This window comes from Neoarius graeffei, chromosome 21 (assembly GCF_027579695.1).
Source record: "Neoarius graeffei isolate fNeoGra1 chromosome 21, fNeoGra1.pri, whole genome shotgun sequence".
NCBI lineage: Eukaryota > Metazoa > Chordata > Actinopteri > Siluriformes > Ariidae > Neoarius > Neoarius graeffei.
Window position 1 is genome coordinate 10,028,733 of NC_083589.1, and position 22,375 is coordinate 10,051,107.

General features: G+C 45.1%; 1 protein-coding gene across 2 annotated transcripts in view; it reads right to left on the bottom strand.

Annotated features, from left to right (window-relative positions):
* Positions 1–480: 480 nt before the first annotated feature.
* The window catches only part of LOC132870225 (protein bicaudal D homolog 1-like), a 46,353-nt gene continuing 24,458 nt past the window's right edge, over positions 481–22,375 (bottom strand). Inside the window, exons 5-9 of one of the 2 annotated variants that reach the window (XM_060903852.1) lie at positions 18,878–20,017; positions 15,860–16,011; positions 14,485–14,695; positions 6,682–6,764; positions 481–530 (exon numbers count right to left, since the gene is read on the bottom strand). In XM_060903852.1, coding sequence (XP_060759835.1) covers positions 6,717–6,764; positions 14,485–14,695; positions 15,860–16,011; positions 18,878–20,017 — 1,551 coding nt within the window. In that variant the 3' untranslated portion in view covers positions 481–530; positions 6,682–6,716. Of the gene's footprint in view, positions 531–6,681; positions 6,765–13,944; positions 14,696–15,859; positions 16,012–18,877; positions 20,018–22,375 lie in introns of those variants that run through there. The other variant, XM_060903851.1, reaches the window with a different exon arrangement.

A 22,375-nucleotide genomic window follows, 5' to 3' on the forward strand; every position in this document is an offset into this window, starting at 1 on the left:
ATGTGTCATGTTTGTGGTTAACAGTTAAACTTGTTGCCAACCTGGAATGCTTTGTTCATCAATTGTGCTCATAGTTTGAAGAGACTGGTGATGAGGAGAGACTGTGAGGACAAACAAAGACTCCAAATGTGTGCTATGAAATAAGGTGCAACATTAACCATACAGTGTGATGGTTAAAGCATAAAAAGGGTGAACTAATAATTCTGTCATGAAGCTGAACATGCAACATTCCCAGTGTAATGTTCGAGATCTGTATTTAAAAGAGAGGTAGTTCACTGCACTGAAGTGATACGTGACATTAGAAAACTTGTTCTGTCACGGCATTGGTCAAACAGTAAAGAAGAGATATGGTTTTGATGTTATAAGTTCCTTAGTTGTCTCATATTTGAAGGCATTTATGATTGCTACACTAGGCTGGGTATATGTTTGGTTTGTTGGACAAGGCTCAGACCAAGTGGGAGTAGAAGGCTGAAGTTCTCAGTGGTAGACAAGATACAGTGACCTTCTGGAGGTTTGCTTCCACACTACACCTGCAAAATAAGACCAAAAACCATCCAGTCTGATGAGACACAGAAAGCAAGAACAGATAAGGCAACATACAGTGTCTTGCAAAAGTATTCATCCCCCTTGGTGTTTGTCCTGTTTTGTTGCATTACAAGCTAGAATTAAAATGGATTTTTGGGGGGTTAGCACCATTTGATGTACACAACATGCCCCCACCCAAAAAAAGTATCAATACTTTGTAGAGCCACCTTTTGCTGCAATTACAGCTGCAAGTCTCTTGGGGTATGTCTCATCTAGCCACTGGGATTTTTGCCCATTCCTCAAGGCAAAACTGCTCCAACTCCAAGTTAGATAGGTTGCCTTGGTGTACACCAATCTTCAAGTTATGCCACAGATTCTCAATTGGATTGAGGTCTGGGCTTTGATTAGGCCATTCCAGGACATTTAAATGTTTCCCTTTAAACCACTCCAGTGTAGCTTTAGCAATATGTTGAGGGTCATTGTGCTGCTATAACGTGAACCTTCATCCCAATCTCAAACATCTGGCCAACTCAAACAGGTTTTCCTCCAGAATTGCCCTGTATTCAACCTGACCAGCTTTCCTGTCCCTGCAGATGAAAAATATCCCCATAGCATGATGCTGCCACCACCATGCTTCACTGTAGGAATGGTGTTCTCAGGGTGTTTGGTTTGCACCACACATGGCATTTCCCATGATGTCCAAAAAGATCATGTGTTTGGGGAGTCTGCCACATGCTGTTGGGCAAACTCCAAATATGTTTTCTTAAGCAATGGCTTTTTTCCTGGCCACCCTTCCATAAAGCCCCTCTCTGGGGAGTGTATGGCTTAAAGTGGTCCTATGGACAGATACTCCCATCTCCTGTGGATCTTTGCAGCTCCTTCAGTGTTATCTTTGGTGTCTTTGTTGCATCTCTGATTAATGCCCTCCTTGCCCAGTCTGTGAGTTTTGTTGGTCGGCCTTCTCTTGTCAGGTTTGTAGTGGTGCCTCTTTCCATTTTGCGATAATGGATTTAATGGTGCTCTGTGGGATATTTATAAATTTGGGATTTTTTTTTTTTATAACCCAACCCTGATCTATACTTCTCCACAACTTTATCTCTGACCTGTTTGGAGTGCTCCTTGGTTTTCATGTTGTTCGCTCAGAAGTGTTGCAGTGTCAGGGTCCTTCCAGAACAGGTTGATTTATACAGACATCATGTGACAGATCATGTGACACTTTGATTGCACACAGGTGGATCTTAATCAACTAAGTATGTGGCTTAGGAAGTGAATTGGTTGGACCAGCTCTTATTTAAGGGTTTTATATGAAAGGAAGTGAATACCTATGCACACTCCAGATTTCTGTTTTTTTCATCTTAGTTATTGTTTGTGTCGCAATAAAATAACAATTTCACCTTGTGGCAGCAGGGGCGTGGTCAAGCATCGGTTTGTGACCAGAGGGCGGAGTCAGGGAAGGTAAGTGGCAGAATCACTGCACCTGATGTCAGTTAACCTGTGTTTGTGTGTCTTCCCCAGTGACCGCGCCCTATATAACGAGAGAGAGAGAGAGCAGAGTAAGGGAGCTCTCTCCCCAACCAGACGACTGATGTGTGTGTGTGCGTGTCTGTGTGACTGGGAGATTGAAAAAGCTGAAAAGCTGAAAATAGAGAGCTTTTTGAAACTCAGTTCTGGCCTGCCGTACTTCTGTGCTCCACCCACCTGCTCAAAGTCCTACAGTGGTGCCAAAACCTGGGGAGAAGCACAGAGAAGAACAGCTCCATGGAGTCCTCCCCCTTCGTGGACCTGATCCATGCCCTCGCCACGGCCCAACAGAGCCAGCACCAGGCGCTGGTCGCCCTCCAAAAGGAGCAAGCGCAAAGGTTCGAGGCCCTGGTGCTGGTGCAACAGGAAGATCGTCAGGCGTTCCGGCACCTCCTTGCGTCGGCGGGGCCCACCACCTCCACAGGCCCTCTCCACCTCACTCTAACGAAGATGGGCCCACATGACGACCCCGAGGCCTTCCTAGCGCTCTTCAAGCGAGCAGCAGAGGCCTGGGACTGGCCGGTGGAACAGCGCACGGCGCACCTCCTCCCCCTGCTAACGGGTGAGGCGCAGCTGGCCACACTACAGCTCCCCGCCGACAGCCGGCTGGTCTACGCAGACCTGCGCCGGACCGTACTCCAGCGTGTCGAGCGCACCCCTGAACAACAACGCCAGCGCTTCCGCGCTCTACGCCTAAAAGAGGTCGGCCGGCCGTTCACATTTGGGCAGCAACTCCAGGACACCTGCCAGTGGTGGCTGAGGGCTGACAACCGTGACGCCGAGGGAATCGTCAATCTGGTGGTACTGGAGCAGTTCATCACCCGACTTCCCGAAGGGACCGCGGAGTGGGTCCAGTGCCATCGCCCGGTGTTGCTGGATCAAGTTGGCGGAGGATCATTGGGCGGCTGTTCCAACGGCAAGATCGTAGATCTCCTCTTCTCCTCTCTCTCCCTCCCCTTCTGTGTCTCGTCCTCGCCCCATTCCCCCACTGTGGAGGCGGGGGCCGGCTCCACCCCAGCCAGCCCGCCGCACCCGTTGTGCCCTCCCATTTCCCGCTTCTGTGTCTGTCTCTCCCCCTCCTCAGGTGAGTGAGCCCCAGAGCGCCGGTGCAGAGAGAGAGCCTGGGCTGGTTTGCTGGCGCTGTGGGGAGCCGGGGCACCTCCAGCATCAGTGCTCGGCAATGGAGGTGGGCGCGGTGGTCCGGATCCCCGATGCGCCAGGAACCGCCCTTGATCAGGCTGGAACATATTGCATACCATTGAGTGTCCAAGGGGATACGTATCAGGCTTTGGTGGACTCCAGCTGTAATCAGACCTCAATCCACCAAAGCCTGGTGCAAGACGAGGCATTGGGGGGAGCACAATTGGTGAAGGTGTTGTGTGTGCACAGGGATGTTCACAACTACCCTTTAGTGTCGGTCCACATTCTATTTCGAGGGGAAAAATTTAGTGTAAAGGTGGCGGTTAATCCTCGCCTTACCCACTCGATAATTTTGGGGACTGATTAGCCGGGACTTCAGGAGTTAATGACTCATTTAGTGAAGAGTGGGTCCTGCCGTAGTTCAGCAGGGGGAGGTCCTGGTGTGGCATTGGCAGGAGCAGCTGTCACAGAGCCATCTACGTCATCTCCGTGTCAGAGTGAGGAGCAGCAAGCTCCTCCTCCCTCTCTCAGGGAATCCCTCATGGATTTCCTGTTAGAGCAGTCGCGAGACGAGACTCTGTGGCATGCGTTTGACCAAGTGAGAGTAATCGATGGTCAAACGCTCCAGCCAAATGCCACCCCATCCTTCCCCTATTTCTCCATTATGAAGGATAGATTATACCAAGTGACGCAGGACACCCAGACTAAGGAGCCGATCACACAACTTTTGACCCCAAAGAGCCGCCGGGAATTGATATTCCAGGTGGCTCACTTTAATCCCATGGCTGGACACTTGGGGCAGGATAAGACACTAGCCCAAATAATGGCCCGGGTTCTATTGGCCAGGGATTCGCGGCGATGTCCGTAGGTGGTGTACGGCATGCCGCGAATGCCAGTTAGCAAATCCAACGGCCATTCCAAAAGCACCTTTGCACCCTCTACCATTAATCAAGACCCCGTTTGAAAGAATTGGGATGGATCTCGTCGGGCCATTAGATCGGTCAACACGAGGGTATCGCTTTATTTTAGTTCTGGTGGACTTTGCAACACGATACCTGGAAGCAGTGCCTCTTTGCAATATCTCAGCACGTAGTATTGCGGAAGCACTCTTCCACGTCATCTCCCGAGTCGGAATCCCCAAAGAGATTCTGACTGATCAAGGCACTTCGTTTATGTCACGCACACTGCGCGAACTGTATGGGTTACTGGGAATTAAGCTGATCCACACCAGCGTTTATCACCCACAAACGGACGGTTTAGTCGAACGGTTCAATCGTACCCTCAAGAATATAATTAAAAAGTTTGTATGCGAGGACACACGCAATTGGGATAAATGGCTCGAACCCCTGTTATTCGCAGTGCGAGAGGTCCCACAAGCCTCCACGGGGTTCTCCCTGTTCAAATTATTATATGGGCATAAGCCGTGCGGCATCCTAGATGTACTGTGGGAAAATTGGGAGGAGGGTCCTTCACTGAGCAAAAATGAAATTCAATACGTTATCGACCTGCGTGCAAAACTCCACACACTCACACACCTAACCCAGGAGAATTTGCGGCAGGCCCAAGAACGGCAAATCCGCCTGTACGACAGGGGTTAGGGAGTTCTCGCCAGGAGATAAAGTACTCATACTGTTGCCCACGTCAAGCTCCAAATTGATCGGCAAGTGGCAAGGACCCTTTGAGGTCACACGGCGAGTCGGGGACGTTGACTATGAGGTGAGGCGAATGGACAGGGGTGGAGCGCTACAGATTTACCACCTCAATCTGCTCAAACTCTGGAACGAGGAGGTCCCCATGGCGTTGGTGTTGTTGGTTCCGGAGAAGGCGGAGCTGGGGCCTGGAGGTTCAAAAGGGAACACTGACATCGCTTACCTATCCGGTCCCCTGTGGAGACCACCTCTCCCCGACCCAACTCACGGAGGTTGCCCAGTTGCAGACCAAATTTTCGGACCTGTTCTCGCCCCTGCCCGGCCCCACCCACCTCATAGAGCACCACATTGAGACGCCCCCGGGGGTGGTAGTGCGCAGCCGCCCTTACAGGCTACCCGAACACAAGAAAAAGGTGGTTCGGGAAGAACTCGAGGCCATGCTCGACATGGGCATCGTCGAGGAGTCCCACAGTGACTGGAGCAGCCCGGTGGTCTTGGTTCCCAAGGCCGACGGGTCGGTCCGGTTCTGTGTGGACTATAGAAAAGTCAACGTGGTGTCTAAATTCGATGCGTACCCAATGCCTCGTATTGACGAGTTGCTGGATCGACTAGGCACAGCTCGCTTTTATTCGACACTGGATTTGACAAAGGGTTATTGGCAGATCCTCTTGACTCCACTATCCCAAGAAAAAACGGCCTTTTCCACACCATTTGGCTTACACCAATTTGTCACACTTCCTTTTGGGCTGTTTGGGGCACCCGCTACGTTCCAGCGGCTTATGGACAGGGTCCTCCGCTCCCACGCCACCTATGCGGCCGCATACTTAGACGACATTATAATCTATAGTAATGACTGGCCGCGGCATCTGCAACACCTGAGGGCCATCCTTGGGTCGCTGAGGCGAGCGGGTCTCACAGCCAACCTGAAGAAGTGTGCCATTGGGCGGGTGGAAGTATGGTATCTGGGCTTCCACTTGGGCAATGGGCAGGTGCGTCCCCAAATTAATAATTTAATAATTATGGATCTGGTGCCCCCTTTTTAGTGACATCACCAGCCCGCTGACTGATCTCACTAAAAAGGGGGCACCAGATCCAGTCCAGTGGACGGAGCAATGCCAGTGGGCTTTCTCTGAGGTGAAGGCCGCACTGTGTGGGGGACCACTGTTACACTCCCCTGACTTTTCTCTCCCCTTTATGTTGCAGATGGATTCGTCGGACAGAGGGCTGGGGGCTGTTCTGTCCCAGGAGGTGGATGGGGAGGATCGCCCTGTGCTGTACATCAGCAGAAAGCTGTCGGTGCGTGAGGGGCACTACAGCACGATAGAGAAAGAGTGCCTAGCCATCAAGTGGGCAGTCCTTGCCCTCCACTACTACCTGCTGGGATGCTCTTTCACCATCTGTTCAGACCACGCGCCCCTCCAGTGGCTCCACCGCATGAAGGATGCCAACGCGCGGATCACCTGTTGGTATCTGGCACTCCAGCCCTTTAACTTCAAGGTGATCCATTTTAATTCCAACTTGTAATGTGACAAAACAGACCAACACCAAAGGGGATGAATACTTTTGCAAAACACTATACTATGTTTATAATATCTATTAAAACTTAAAATCACCATCACTTATTAGGAAATGCTGCAACCTACAGTAGGTAGATGGATTATCAGAGTTTTCTGGCAGATGCATTTTACTCTTTAATATTTTATAACAAAGATGAAAGTGTGCTCTGATGAGATACAAGGATGATTCAAAGGCTGAAATAGTTGTCAATAATTAAGCATTCATTTGCTATGTAAGATGAATTAATAGTTCATTCCACGTGAAAAGAAAGACAGAGTCGTGTTATTACATGCTGTGTGGTGAAGCCCGGCTGAAGGCTGAATCTTAGTTGTGAGGAGGTTGGCGATAGAGGGGCAGGAGGCTGCTGACAATCTGGAAAAGACTGACAGGTTAGACATCTCACTATGAGGGTACACAGGTGCACGCTCCCTCTCTCCCTCCCTTACTCAATCACTCTTAAATTCACTTTCCAAAAAGAAACATTCCAGACCAGCCAAATGTCCCCACAAGGTCAAAACTGTCAGCTTCCTAACATTGTGGGGACATTTGGACACATATATTATAATTTGTATTTACCAGGCCCAGGGCAGAGACACACACTAAAGCAAAAAGCATGTGCTCTTTCATTCTGTGACCTACACACAAGGGCGTATTCAGAATATTTTGAGTGTTGTGGCCAAGGTGAGATATAGAAGTAGTGTCGGGTTGCCAAGGCAAAGTTTATCTGAATGAGTTTGACACATTGGATGTTTTAGCCAAAGGTGATTCTGTAGAGATGGTGTAGTGGTTAGCATTGTCGCCTCACAGCAAGAAGGTTCTGGGTTTGAGCCCAGTGGTCGACAGGGGCCTTTCTATGTGGAGTTTGCATGTTCTCCCCATGTCTACGTGGGTTTCTTCCGGGTGCTCCGGTTTCCCCCACAGTCCAAAGACATGCAGGTTAGGCTAATTGGTGACTCTAAATTGACTGTAGGTGTGAATGTGAGTGTGAATGGTTGTTTGTCTCTATGTATCAGCCCTGCGATGATCTGGCGATTTGTCCAGGGTGTACCCCGCCTCTCGCCCATAGTCAGCTGGCATAGGCTCCAGCTTGCCTGTGACCCTGTACAGGATAAGCGATTATGGGTAATGGATGGATGAATGATTCTGCGGAGGCATCAAGCATGAAAATGCAACAGGTTCTCCTGATATTCCTGAAATTTATTGCTATCATGTTACCCAGATTCTTTTATACATTATTAGAAATCCACAAAAAGGGTTTTAGGGTGTATTTAATAGTATTTCAAGGTGAACATTATGAAACTACTTGGTTGCCACAGTGATGTTGGGCTCATGTTACATTATGGTTTAGCCTACACTTGTCATCCCTAATTATTTTATTATTAGATTTTCTCCACCACTTAACCAGCTCCGTTTGCTCTTTTTTCCTATTCTTCTTGTGTTCTTGTTCCTTCCTGTGTTCCAGACAGGTAAATTCTTTCCATTTAAAAAAAAAAATAAAACAAAACAAAAAACACCCACAACAATTCAAAATAAATTTCTGCAAGTCCCCTTTAGCGGGTTCCTGGTATTAGTACTGTAGCCATTGGAGGTTTGGGGGAGTTCTGCTCTTTGATATATGACATATTCATGGACTCAGTGTTGGCCTTCAGGGGCCCCTTCAAAACCCTGGGCCCCAAGTAATTATCTGCCTTACCTGAGCTTTAATACACCTCTGTTATATTAACACGTAGTATATAGTTATAGTATAAAACCAATATTAATGAGTTAGTTGGCTAAGTAATGTAGCTTACTCAAACTGTGACAGTAGTGCCGTGTCTTGCAAAAGTATTCATCCCCCTTTGTGTTTGTCCTGTTTTGTTGCATTACAAGCTGTAATTAAAATGGATGTTTGGAGGGTTGACACCATTTGATTTACACAACATGCCTGCCTCTTTAAAGGGGCAAATTGTTGTTTTATTGTGAAACAAACAATCATTAATATGAAAAAAACAGCAATCTGGAGTGTGCATGGGTATTCACCCCCTTTCATATGAAACCCCTAAATAAGAGCTGGTCCAACCAATTCACTTCCTAAGTCACATACTTAGTTGATTAAAATCCCCCTGTGTGCAATCAAAGTGTCACATGATCTGTCACATGATGTCTGTATAAATCAACCCTGTTCTGGAAGGACCCTGACTCTGCAACACTACTGAGCGAGCAACATGAAAACCAAGGAGCACTCCAAACAGGTCAGAGATAAAGTTGTAGAGAAGTATAGATCAGGGTTGGGTTATAAAAAAAAAAAATCCCAAACTTTGAATATCCCACAGAGCACCATTAAATCCATTACAGCAAAATGGAAAGAATATGGCACCACTACAAACCTGATGAGAAGGCCGCCCACCAAAACTCACAGACTAGGCAAGGAGGGCATTAATCAGAGATGCAACAAGATAACACTGAAGGAGCCACAAAGAGCCACAGCGGAGATGGGAGTATCTGTCCATAGGACCACTTTAAGCTGTACACGCCACAGAGTGGGGCTTGATGGAAGAGTGGCCAGAAAAAAGTCATTGCTTAAGAAAACACGTTTGGAGTTTGCCCAAAGCATGTGGCAGACTCCCCAAACACATGGAAGATGATTCTCTGGTCAGATGAGACTAAAATTGATCTTTTTGGCCATCATAGGAAATTCCATGTGTGGTGCAAATCCATCACCCTGAGAACACCATTCCTACAGTGAAGCATGGTGGTGGCAGCATCATGCTGTGGGGATGTTTTTCATCTGCAGGGACAGGAAAGTTGGACAAGACTGAAGGAAAGATGGATGGCACTAAATACAGGGCGATTCTGGAGGAAAACCTGTTTGAGTCGGCCAGAGGTTTGAGACTGGGACAAAGGTTCACATTCCAGCAGCACAATGACCCTAAACATACTGCTAAAGCCACACTGGAGTGGTTTAAAGGGAAACATTTAAATGTCTTGGAATGGCCTAATCAAAACCCAGACCTCAATCCAATTGAGAATCTGTGGCATAACTTGAAATTTACTGTACACCAACACAACCCATCTAACTTGAAAGAGTTGGAGCAGTTTTGCCTTGAGGAATAGGCAAAAATCCCAGTGGCTAGATGTGCTAAGCTAATAGAGACATACCCCAAGAGACTTGCAGCTGTAATTGCAGCAAAAAGTGGCTCTACAAAGTATTGACGTTGGGGGTGAATCCCTATGTACACTCCAGATTTCTGTTTTTTCTTATTATTATTGCTTGTGTCACAAAAAAACAACAATTTTCACTTTTAAAGTGGTCGGCATGTTGTGTAAATCAAATGGTGCTAGCCCCCCAAAAATCCATTTTAATTCCAGCTTGTAATGCGACAAAACAGGACAAACACCAACGGGGATGAATACTTTTGCAAGACACCATACATGAGACACATAGTCTGTGAAAAAAATCAGGCTCCTCTGGCTCCACCTAGTGCTTCTAATGCCATCTGCAAGAATCCACCATGACTGAATCAAAACAACCATTCAGAGCCAGGAGTGTGACGGAGTGTCAATCACCGCTCATGCACATGCTGTGTGCAGCCCCACCCCACCCCACCCACACCATATCTTAAAAATAAGTAAATGAATGTAAATTCTCTCAAAAAATTGACTGAATAAACAATGTCTCGAACCACATAGCAGTGCCTGAGGTCTCATTTTACTGGAAATAGAGCTCCAATATTGGCTAAAATGCCGAATTCCACAGCCTCTTTTTCACTTTTTCTTTTTGCCTCATGATTGTGTCATTGTATCATGATTCAGCATTTCACCCCTAATTTGCTCAGGACATTGTTTTAAAAGCAGACCCACAGACCTTGTTGTACCTACATGTGTTTGCTTTCCCTGTTTTGAAGATTGAAACTGCTGCACCATTAAATAGTGCTGAAAATCGGTGTGTTTGTGTCATGGTTGCTAGATTGCATCTCACAAGTATCACTGGGCTACTCTTTAATCCAATCTCCATAATCCAATCTGATCTGGAAACAAATAATGTGCTGATATATTCTTTAGTTTAGATTTGACCACAGTTTAGGATAGTTTTGGGAATGTTTTAAACCATGACTGGATTCAACAGTCAGTTCTGCCAGTCAGGACACTATGATTTCATTATGACTATCTCTCTGTAACTACAGACATACTTTATCACCGTCGTAACTGGTGTGACGGAAAGGAATACAGATTCATCCAACATGATGATGTACAAATCTCAAATATGTAATATCCACTGGATGTATGACACAAGATGACACACACACAAAGACTTAATTAAACACAAAGACTTACTGTAGGTCTTTTATGTTATTTACAATAAATATGAAGAATATACACACTGTATACTGTACAATACACTGGAGAGACAGGGTTGTCCTGTATTCTGGACTGACACATGCTGCAGTAATAACAGTCTGCCTACAGAAAGACCCTCTGGCTGCAGGATGAAGTAACGCTGTCAGCCACATTACACCCAGCAGAAAAGACAAAGATATAGTCATGATTTTAACTTGGGAATTTTATCGTCCAAGTATACGATATTAACTAGAGGTTGAAAAAGACACAAAAAACAAACAAGCTGATGTCTGCAACATTACAGGGACAATGACAGGACTGAAGCATTTGACAGGTTTGAGGTTGATGCCTTGAAATGCGAGTAAGTGGAAGGGAATTGCATTGAATGGGTGGTGGGGCAAGGGGGGGGGACGTGTGTGTGTGTGTGTGTGTGTTTTTTTTTTTTTTTTCTTCCCCTCACAGATTTAGGACATTCCTGGGAAGTTAGGACATTTTATCTGGTCCTCACTTCTTCAAAGGGCTTTTTGAGGGTTCAGACTTAGTTTTAGGGTTCAGGTTAGAATGAGGTTTAGTTAGGGTAAAGGGTGGAGTTAGGATAAGGGGTGGGGTTAGGGATTTAGTTGTCATGGTTAAGGTTAAGGGGCTAGGAAATGTATTATTATTATGTCAATGAGTCCCCGCAAAGATGGAAGTACAGGTTTGTGTGTGTGTACTTGCACTTGCTACATATTAAGGACCGGAACATGATTTTTTTTCCCCCCAACAGATTTCGGACATTTCTGAGAAGTGAGGACATTTTGTCTGGTCCTCACTTGTTCAAAGGGCTGTTTGAGGGTTAAGACTTAGTTTTTGGATTCAGGTTAGAATGAAGTTTATTAAGGGTAAGGGGCGGTGTTAGGATAAGGGGTGGGATTAGGGATTTAGTTGTCATGGTTAAGGTTAGGGTAAGGGGCTAGGAAATGTATTATGTCAATGAGTCCCGACAAAGATGGAAGTACAGGTTTGTGTGTGTGTGTGTGTGTGTACTTGCACTTGCTACATATTGAGGACCGGAACATGTTTCCCCCCCCAACAGATTTTGGACATTTCTGGGAAGTGAGGACATTTTGTCTGGTCCTCACTTCTTTAAAGGGCTATTTGAGGGTTAAGACTTAGTTTTAGGGTTCAGGTTAGAATGAGGTTTATTTAGGGTAAGGGTAAGGGGTGTGGTTGGGGTGGGATTAGGGATTTAGTTGTCATGGTTAAGGTTAGGGTAAGGGGCTAGGAAATGCACTGTCAGTGAGTCTCCACAAAGATGGAAGTACATGTTTCTGTGTGTGTAGGAAAGGTGTAAAAAGAAAGGGGTGTCACACAGAGGAGGTCTGAGAGGTTTCTCTGAAAGGTTTCTGTCCTGACAGGAAACACATGAGCATACAGAGCCTCTTCAACAAAGTCAATAAAAAGTTTCAGGCCGCCATTCCTCCCTATCTGACCACCAGCCCCACAAACCACCTCACTGTGGCATTATCACAAAATTGTACAATATTACAAGACTTAGTCCTTCTTACCTTCTACCTTCACACCTGTACCAGAGTGGTACACAACAATGTGTTAATTACAGCTCATTTCCTGTGTAGCAACACTAACTGTACGTTATTTTGCAACATTTAAATACTACAGGGGCCAATGATCTTCTGTGGTACATTGTAGTGTGAGGGCCATGTGATGTGTGTTGTTGTCAGAACAAAGTACAACATAACACAAATCCACATGATGTGTTAATTAGTGGAGTTTGTCAAACTGGAGGAGATGGGATTTGGGAACTTGTTAAATGCTTCAGTCTCCCCGTGAGTTCAGACAGCGGGACAGAAATGTTCGAAATTGCACAATCAAACGTCTAGATGATATGAAAACCAGTGCCTTTGTGTACCTTCGGTGTCTTTGGTGGGATCAAAATATTTGCTGGGATGTTACAGAGGGATGTGAATAATGCATTTGCTCATCATTTGGATGACTGGGCTGAAGGCTAGAGATGATGTAATAATGTAAACAGAACAGTCTATTGGCAATACAATTTGGAGACAATATTGTGTGCCATACTTTACTAAATTAACACAAATATGAAGTAAATGGCCAAAAAAAAAAAGATTAAAATCAAAGCAGGTTCATGAGAAACTATACATACATTCTAATTTGAAATAAATAAGTAATTAAATTAAATAGTAAAAAATAGGATACTGGTTAAGTTTCAAATAACTTATGCCACCATTACAAGACTAATAATACTGTTCCCTGAGATATGTTGTGTATATTAGACATACTAGACGTCATTTTATAAAGCTTACATTCAGTTAAAAGTTCCTGCTCCCTTCATTCAAACATTCCAGACATTATTTTCATGTTCCATATTTCCACTGTATAGCCACAGTGTTCTCTGTTTGATTGCTTCTTCACCATGAAATGCTCAGAATAAATGAAAGTCATTAATTGGCAATGTGCAAACAGAATTATGGCAACTGGTAATGTCTGCATGTTTGCTCTTCCTTTAAATGAAAATGGACAAGCCACAGGTCACATGGTGCTGACTCCAAACAGGTCAGAGACGACGAACGATCTCCAACAAAACCCAAAAGCTGTAGTTTTGAAAACTCGTTAGCAGCAAAAGGACAGCGAGTATGAATGACACTATAAAACACAAACCAAAGCTAGAAGAGATGTTACTGAAAGCCTTAACTCATATAAAAACTTCTTCGAATTCAAGATTTTTAAAAGTAACTTGTTGCTCTTGTCAAAAAAAGCTAAATTAGTCATAAAAAGTCATACAGCTGTGACACAGTGATGGATTATACAGTGCATATTTCTCTGTTTAGTAGTTAATAAGACACTTCCAAACCCGTTCATGTAAATTGTACGGTTTCTTATAATTATACATTCACATTGAAACCATATAACAATGCCTTAAACCAACACAGCTGACTCAAAGTCCAGTTAACACTTCATGAAAATAATCTCTGTGGTTTGGGAGGCTTGCACTGAAAAGGCCCACCAAGTTCACTTGAGAATGAACAGAGTGAGAGGTCAGAAACAGCGAACAGCATTCTGAGAACTGATTAACTGTCTCTTGGAGGAAGGCAGAGCCGTTTGTGCTCCACAAAATCCCTGAGCAGAAAACAGTCACCAAAGTTGCAGAGTGCAGTGGAAACTAGAAAAACAGGAAACCAGTCTGTCCTCCTCTCTGTGCCACCCCACTGAGTCGTCAGTAGCGTGGGTGCTGAGAAGTGTAATTTCTCGGGTATGGTGAACTGTAGGAGGAGGAGGATGGGGATGTGTATCTTGTTGTGTGGGTGGAGTGCGTTAAGACCGTGCTGAGTGGACGAGATCTGGGTGAGCTCCAGGTGGAGCGATAAGAACCCAGTATGGGCGAACGATAGGGTGAGGCGGGGCGTGAACCTGGTGAATAGGTTGACTCGATTGCATAGCGACGGGTCAAGCTGGTGGTTCGGGGCATACTAATGGTAGGAATGTCCACACCATAGGATTGTGGCTCCACCACGTATGCTCGCATACCCAACGTCCAGTGGGTGTGGCCCCGGCTGTAGGGTGTAATTGAGGGAGTCCAGGAGGAGGAAAAAGATGAGGCAGGGGAGGAAGGGGCTTCCAGAGAGGGGGGACTACCTGGGTCAGAGGAGAGCAAAGGGGTGACTACGCTAGGGGATGAGATAGCTGACGTTTCTGCAGCTGCCTCAGCTTCTGTCGACAAGGTGTCATTAAGGGGCAAGGTGGCCGTTTCACTTACTTTGGGTGATGTAATCCTCAGTTTGGCCGTCTTGCCCATGCGGGGGTGGTGTGACTGCTCGTGGTCGAACTCCAAGTCTTCCAGACGCTGCGTTAGTGCCAGTTTTTGCTGAATGGCCATGCGGAGAAGGGAGTTCAGTGTCTTCTTCTCATCCTCAGCTGCTGCAAGCTGTCTCTGCATCTCATCTAACTGAGTTACATACTCATCGCACCTGAGAAAAGAGAGAGGCAAAAATAGCAGGAGGGACAGAATGGAACAAATGATCCAAATGCTATTATAATTAATTTCTTATGATTATCTGTCAGCCACTTGTTTTAACATTATCATTCTAATGATATCCAAATCAACAATGCAGTGTTGGTTTGGATCACACCACCAATCACATTTATGCTGTGCACTGAAAACATATAGTAGTGGTTGGAAGTCTGTGAACCCTTTAGAATTTTCTATATTTCTGCATAAATATGACCTAAAACATCACCAGATTTTCACACGAGTCCTAAAAGTAGATAAAGAGAACCCAGTTAAACAAATGAGACAAAAATATTATACTTGGTCATTTATTTATTGAGGAAAATGATCCAATATTACATATCTGTGAGTGTGAAAAGTATGTGAACCTCTAGGATTAGCAGTTAATTTTAAGGTGAAATTAGAGTCAGGTGTTTTCAATCAACGGGATGACAATCAGGTGTGAGTGGGCACCCTGTTTTATTTAAAGAACAGGGATCTATCAAAGGCTGATCTTCACAACACGTTTATGGAAGTGTGTCATGGCACAAACAAAGGAGATTTCTGAGGACCTCAGAAAAAGCGCTGTTGATGCTCATCAGGCAGGAAAAGGTTACAAAACCATCTCTAAAGAGTTTGGACTTCACCAATCCGCAGTCAGACAGATTGTGTACAAATGGAGGAAATTCAAGACCATTGTTACCTTCCCCAGGAGTGGTCGACCAACAAAGATCACTCCAAGAGTAAGGCGTGTAATAGTGGGCGAGGTCACAAAGGACCCCTGGGTAACTTCTAAGCAACTGAAGGCCTCTTTCACATTGGCTAATGTTAATGAGTCCACCATCAGGAGAACACTGAACAACAATGGTGTGCATGGCAGGGTTGCAAGGATTCGTTTCGGCCGACGTGTGTCCGTGGATTCCATGACTCGTCACATATTTTTGTCTCATTTGTTTAACTGGGTTCTCTTTATCTACTTTTAGGACTTGTGTGAAAATCTGATGATGTTTTAGGTCATATTTATGCAGAAATATAGAAAATTCTAAAGGGTTCACAAACTTTCAAGCACCACTGTGCAAGTGCACTCTCACTTTGAGATGTGTTAACTCATGCTGTTACACATGCATACTCTTCAGGCTCTCACCGTGTGGCAAACATGGCTCTTAGTGAGGAAAATGTGGCAGCATCCTCTTTTAGAGCCTTCAGTTCATTACGCAGCTTCATCATCGTCTTAGTCACCATGTTCTTCTCAGCCTCATACTTGCTTTTCAGGTTTGCCAGAGCCATTTCTGCAGTCTGCCACAGAAAAATGGAAACCATACTGTGCAAAATCTTTTATTATTATATTATACAAGACACCAGGCGGCATGGTGGTGTAGTGGTTAACACTGTCGCCTTACAGCAAGAAGGTCCTGGGTTCGAGTCCAGTGGCCGGCGAGGGCCTTTCTGTGTGGAGTTTGCATGCTGTCCACGTGGGTTTCCTCCGGGTGCTCCGGTTTCCTCCAAAGTCATGCAGGTTAGGCTAACTGGTGGTTCTAAATTGACCATAGGTGTCAATCTGAGCGTGAATGGTTGTCTATGTGTTAGCCCTGCGATGACCTGGCGACTTGTCCAGGGTGTACCCTGCCTCTCGCCCATAGTCAGCTGGGATAGGCTCCAGCTTGCCTGCGACCCTGTAGGACAGGATAAGCGGCTACAGATAATGGATGGATATACAGGACACTTTTTCGATGGAATAAAAACGTGTTCTATTCCCTTCTCGCGGGTTTCATTCATTTGGTTTGATAGCGTGCAATATTGTTAGCATATCGCTTATCCTATGTGTATTACATCACTCTACCCAGTGGAGAATGAGCGTTGAATATGGTTTACGATATTGCATGGTTGTCAAGACATGATGTCAGACGTCGGAGCTGATGCGAATATCCAATGAGAAAGTTTTCTGCTGCGCAGTAAACTGTCGCAGTGAATTGAAAATGCCATAAGATACGCATTACAAGTAAAATGTCCACACTAGTGAGCGATTGTGACAATTTGTAAACAAACATGGCTGCCAGGTTTACTTTGTTAAATACGGAAGATTGACAGAATTTTTAATGTGTATGTATGTATAATAATAATAATAATAATAATAATAATAGCTGACTTTTTTCATGGTATATTAGATATTTTCCATTCATCTACTCATCTTCGATTCATTCAGTATCATGTTAGCTGAAGGGAATATATCTAATATACCATGAAAAAAGCCAGCCAATATTATTTAAATAAGCAACAAACTTTAAAATCATGCTGCTTAATAACTTATTATTTTTACAAGAAACATGAAGAACTATGATTAAAGACCATGTGCTCTTGTGCCAAATGCACACCATGACCTGGTCTGGGGTATTCAAAGTGATGTTGCTGCTTTGGGTGAAACACGATGAATGCGATAACTTGTAGGGTGAAATAACCGCTATCGCTTAAAATGTCTTTGGAGTTGAAAATAAGGTGAAATATAGTTCATAAGCACCAGGGGTTGATCAATAGTTGGCCCAACTGATAATCTGAGTCAATACTTAGCATTTTTCTCATTTTCAGAATCGCTACTTGAACTTCTTTCCTTGACAGTAAAAGTGTCTTTTTTGTTATGTATGCTCATATCTGTAGTCTGGGCCAGTGTCTCACCCCAGTGTTATTGGATTGCCTTATAATGTGGATGCTGCATTGAGTACAACCAATTAACACAGTAGTCGGTCTCCACATCCCGCCTACTGGATTGAAATGTCAAATAAATCTAATCAAACGAGCTTTTCGGTTTTTGTGAGAAATGCAGGAATGAAGCAGTGACTGAACAACGCAACTGGCCAAAGCACAATGCACTCAGTCATATCATTTTGCTCCCTCACTCTTGCACTCACACCTTGAGATGATGAGTGTCGTCAGTATACTTTTCAAATAGTATTTCTTCAAAGCACTTTTTTAAAAATAATGTTTTCATATTAACATTATGGGGCGGCACGGTGGTGTAGTGGTTAGCGCTGTCGCCTCACAGCAAGAAGGTCCGGGTTCAAGCCCCGTGGCCGGCGAGGGCCTTTCTGTGCGGAGTTTGCATGTTCTCCCCGTGTCCGCATGGGTTTCCTCCGGGTGTTCTGGTTTCCCCCACAGTCCAAAGACATGCAGGTTAGGTTAACTGGTGACTCTAAATTGACTATAGGTGTGAATGTGAGTGTGAATGGTTGTCTGTGTCTATGTGTCAGCCCTGTGATGACCTGGCGACTTGTCCAGGGTGTACCCCGCCTTTCGCCCATAGTCAGCTGGGATAGGCTCCAGCTTGCCTGCGACCCTGTAGAAGGATAAAGCGGCTAGAGATAATGAGATGAGATTAACATTATGTTCATTTAATGTCCGTTGTGTAAGTTGCATTCTTGGAAATTTTCACACAACAAACATCAAATTTATGGTAAATGAATTACCAATAACTGGTATCAGTTTCAGCCCAGAAAAAAAACATATCGGTTGACTCCTAATAAACACAACTAAATTACTGACCCAGTTCTGAAACTATCCTGCTAATTTCATATGAATTTACACTGTTAGAGTAATGAATCATGGAAGCCCAATTTTATCTTTGGCTTTCCTTTAATACAGTATACCTAAAGATCTGTAGTTACACCCATCTCATGGGCAAATCGATGAATCCATTAGTAACTGCACAGGAGAGACATTTCAGCACACTTTTATAAACAGACCTTTTTCTCGCGGTTACCAGAGGACTAGCCCCCCACTGTAACCCTAGCTGTTTAGGTGAGAGGCCGATGGCTACGGAAATGGAGATCGGCACTGCCCAATGCGCCTGACTGCATGGCGCAGGAAGGACATTTTTCTCAAGAGCAGGGGAAAAGGCCTTCACATGGAAACATGTTGAGATGAGAGTGCTCAATACTCAATCCTGGATACAGTACTCAAGGGCTGCTAAATTACCAAGAAATTTTGCCTTCAGCAAGAAAAATCTGCATTGAGTTTTTTGATGGACAAAAACAAGCACTTGAGCAATAAAATGGGGAACATTTTAGGCTTTCCAGAAATTTGTACACCCACAACATAATTCTTATAGTCTTCAAAGCTCTGATATGTCATCAGTGGGCTGCCATCGAATGTAAAGCATTGATAAGCCTACCTGTTTGTTGGCTTTGAGTACCAGGCGCAGGGTGGCAACCTGCTCCCTTTTGGTGCTCAGTAGGGACTTAAGCTTGAGAATTTCTTCCATACAAGCTTCTTTTTCCTTATCGAAAAGTGGTGCAAGCTCCTGGACAGCTGCTCTTTGGCGCGACAACTGCACTGAACGGTCCACAGCCTTTTGTAAATGCTTGATCTGGTCGCGGATAATGGAATTCAGGTGGTGGAGGTTGATGGGTTCCCGGCGAGTGTCTGAGCCTGCAGGTGAATCAGGTGCTGGGGATGAGGATGATGATGAGGAAGAGGCACTGACAGCAGACGAGCTCAGCACTGTGCGTACTGGGCTGTCTTCTGAGTTGAGGGGCTCTTTGGAGGGTGACTCTGTGGGGCTCTGTGAGTCACTTGGCGTTGAAGTGGAAGATGTGGCAGCATTGATGGCCGCCAGGCGGCGCGCCAGCCTTGGTGTCAAAAGGACCCGATGGTCATCCTGTGCTTTAAGACCTGCAGACATAGCACGTGGAGGGGTCCGACCCTGGCGGTAATAATCCAGCATCACACGGTTGGGTGTTTCATTGTTGCACATGCAGACATGGTGGTAAAGCTGTGCCAGTTCCTCACTGAAGGTGGACAGCTCCTCGTGGGCTGCAGCTAGAGTGCTTTGGCTTTCCGAGGCAGAACTATTAGCTTTCTTTAGCTCTCGCTGAAGTGCTGCTTCCTTCTCCCTCCCCACACGGCAGTTGCATTCCAGGCGAGCCACCTGCGATTCAAGAGTCTGTATTTGGACCTGGGCATGTTCCTCTGCCCGTGTGGCCTGCTCCACACACTCTTTATGCCTCTCCTGAAGGTCCTTCAACTCGCCATTAAGGCTCACCACCTCTGTCACTGCTAATTTGTACTTACACTGCAGTAGTTCCAGACCCAGATGCTCCAGGTCCTCACATGTCCATGACGGGTCCTTTAACTCCACCTTGACCTTGTCATCATCACCAGCCTCCGTGGTGCTTCCCTGTTGGTGTGTACAAACTCGCTGTTGGAGATGCTGTGCTCTCTTGTACTGCTCAGTCAAGGCGCACTGTGTATGTCGTAGCTGTGTTTCACACTCCTGAAGGCTGTTCAGTGCAGATGTCTTCTCCTGCTCCACCTGAAAAGCAAAACAAGCATCATGTTCTGTACTTACAAATACAAACCACTTGGAACACTTGCATTTAATTTTTACTGGCAGTGATGTGTCTTATTTTGTGTGTCTTTATTACTGCATTTGGAAACTCTGGTGCTGGGTTTTGAGTGGAACTGTGGCCTTGGACTTTTTGGATTACTGACTAAACTTACTGCCCTCATTCTGACCCTGATCATCTTCCATAACCTGTTTTGGTTTTATTCTTTTATGGGATGTTTCCTGTTCTTTTTTTCCTGCTTCCAGGGGAATCAATTTGTCACATGTTGCTTGTTGAAGTTTGAATCCCGGTGATGACACAGCCATCCGTGGCCAGGAGTCCAAGACAGCAAAACTAGCCTTACTCCCTCCCCTCTATCAATCACAGCAACACTACCTCATGCATGTGGAAGCGGTTAGCACTTTTCTTTGAGTGCATTACGCCACCCCTGATGTTGCATGAGCTGCTGCTGCTGGGCTTCGTCCTCCCTGGTTGGTAGCTGTCATATGATAGGGGAGAGCTGCCTGATGGGTGTGAACTGGAGAGAAAATCAGCTCATTATACTTGCCCTCAAATATTATACTTGCCCTTGCCTTTTTTCTGAATAAATTAATCTTTTTCATGCTATTCAAAAACACGTGCGTAAAATATATTTGCACCCCTAGAACATTTGCACTGTTCTAATACAGACAGTCTGAGAATCTGAGAACGAAAAATCTGGCATTTTTTACAAACTGAAAATCTCATCTCATCTCATCTCATCTCATTATCTCTAGCCACTTTATCCTTCTACAGGGTCTCAGGCAAGCTGGAGCCTATCCCAGCTGACTACGGGCGAAAGGCGGGGTACACCCTGGACAAGTCGCCAGGTCATCACAGGGCTGACACATAGACACAGACAACCACTCACACTCACATTCACACCTACGGTCAATTTAGAGTCGCCAGTTAACCTAACCTGCATGTCTTTGGACTGTGGGGGAAACCGGAGCACCCGGAGGAAACCCACGCGGACATGGGGAGAACATGCAAACTCCGCACAGAAAGGCCCTCACCGGCCACGGGGCTCGAACCCGGACCTTCTTGCTGTGAGGCGACAGCGCTAACCACTACACCACCATGCCGCCCCCAAACTGAAAATAAACAGAAAATTTTAGAATTTTGTAGATTATTATAATTTTTTCGACAAGGGCCTTTCTGTGTGGAGTTTGTATGTTCTCCCCGGGTCTGCATGGGTTTCCTCCAGGTACTCCAGTTTCCCCCACAGTCCAAAGACATGCGGTTAGGTTAACGTGGGATGACTTGGGCTGAAGTGCCCTTGAGCAAGGCACCTAACCCTCAACTGCTTTCCGGGTGCTGCAGCATAGCTGCCTACTGCTCAGGGTATGTGGGTGTGTTCACTGTTTCAGATGGGTTAAATGCAGAGGACAAATTTCACTGTGCTTGAGCATGCATGTGACAGTCTTCTTCTTCTTCAAATCTGTGATGTTTACCATGTTAACTTTGTACAAAAGGTCAGATTTTCCATAAATCTGATCCATTCCATTGAAGCACGTGTTCACATGACATGCCAATGGATTTGCTCCAACATGGACCATTTAGATAAAGATGTGGAGTGTGTGGCAGCTCAAGTGCACACTGTCCTTAAAGAAAAAAGGTAAAGACCAAATACTAAGAAACACTGAAATTTGTGTAAATATTTTTTGAGATTCTACATTTCACTCAATTTGATGCTGATAATGTCATTTGTAATGAAAACCTTTGTGTTAAATTGAAAATAATTCCAAACAGCAGCATTTTCACTGGTGCTCTCAGACTTTTGGATCCCACTGTATTTGCTAAAAACGTTATTGCCAACCCTAAAGAATATAAAATACATGTGAATATTTTGTCATCCAGAAATAATTGATGTTTGTTTTAACTTTAGCACAAGTTAAAACAAGGTCAACTGTGAGCTACTGCTCACTTCCATATCCCCCCGCGCTCACTTATATTAGAATGCAAGCAATCGAAGGAATAAGACACTTATTATGAATGTTGACTTCAACAAGTAATTAAGCCTGAAACAAGTAAAGAGCAGTGTCTCTCCCCAGGGATTTCAAATAGCATCCTGGTAAACTGTCATTTTGAAATAGAATTTTGCTTCTTGAAATAGCGTCAAAATCCACCCTATATGTTTTGTAAATACATTCAGTCGGTAAACAGGAAGTCGATGTGCGACAGACCTGAAAACGGTATACACGGTATAGAATCCCAAGCTGAAGTTTGGTACCAAATATCAAATGACTATGATCTGTGGTTGCTGAGAAAAAGGGTGTTTTGGATGGACGGAGATACGGATGGAT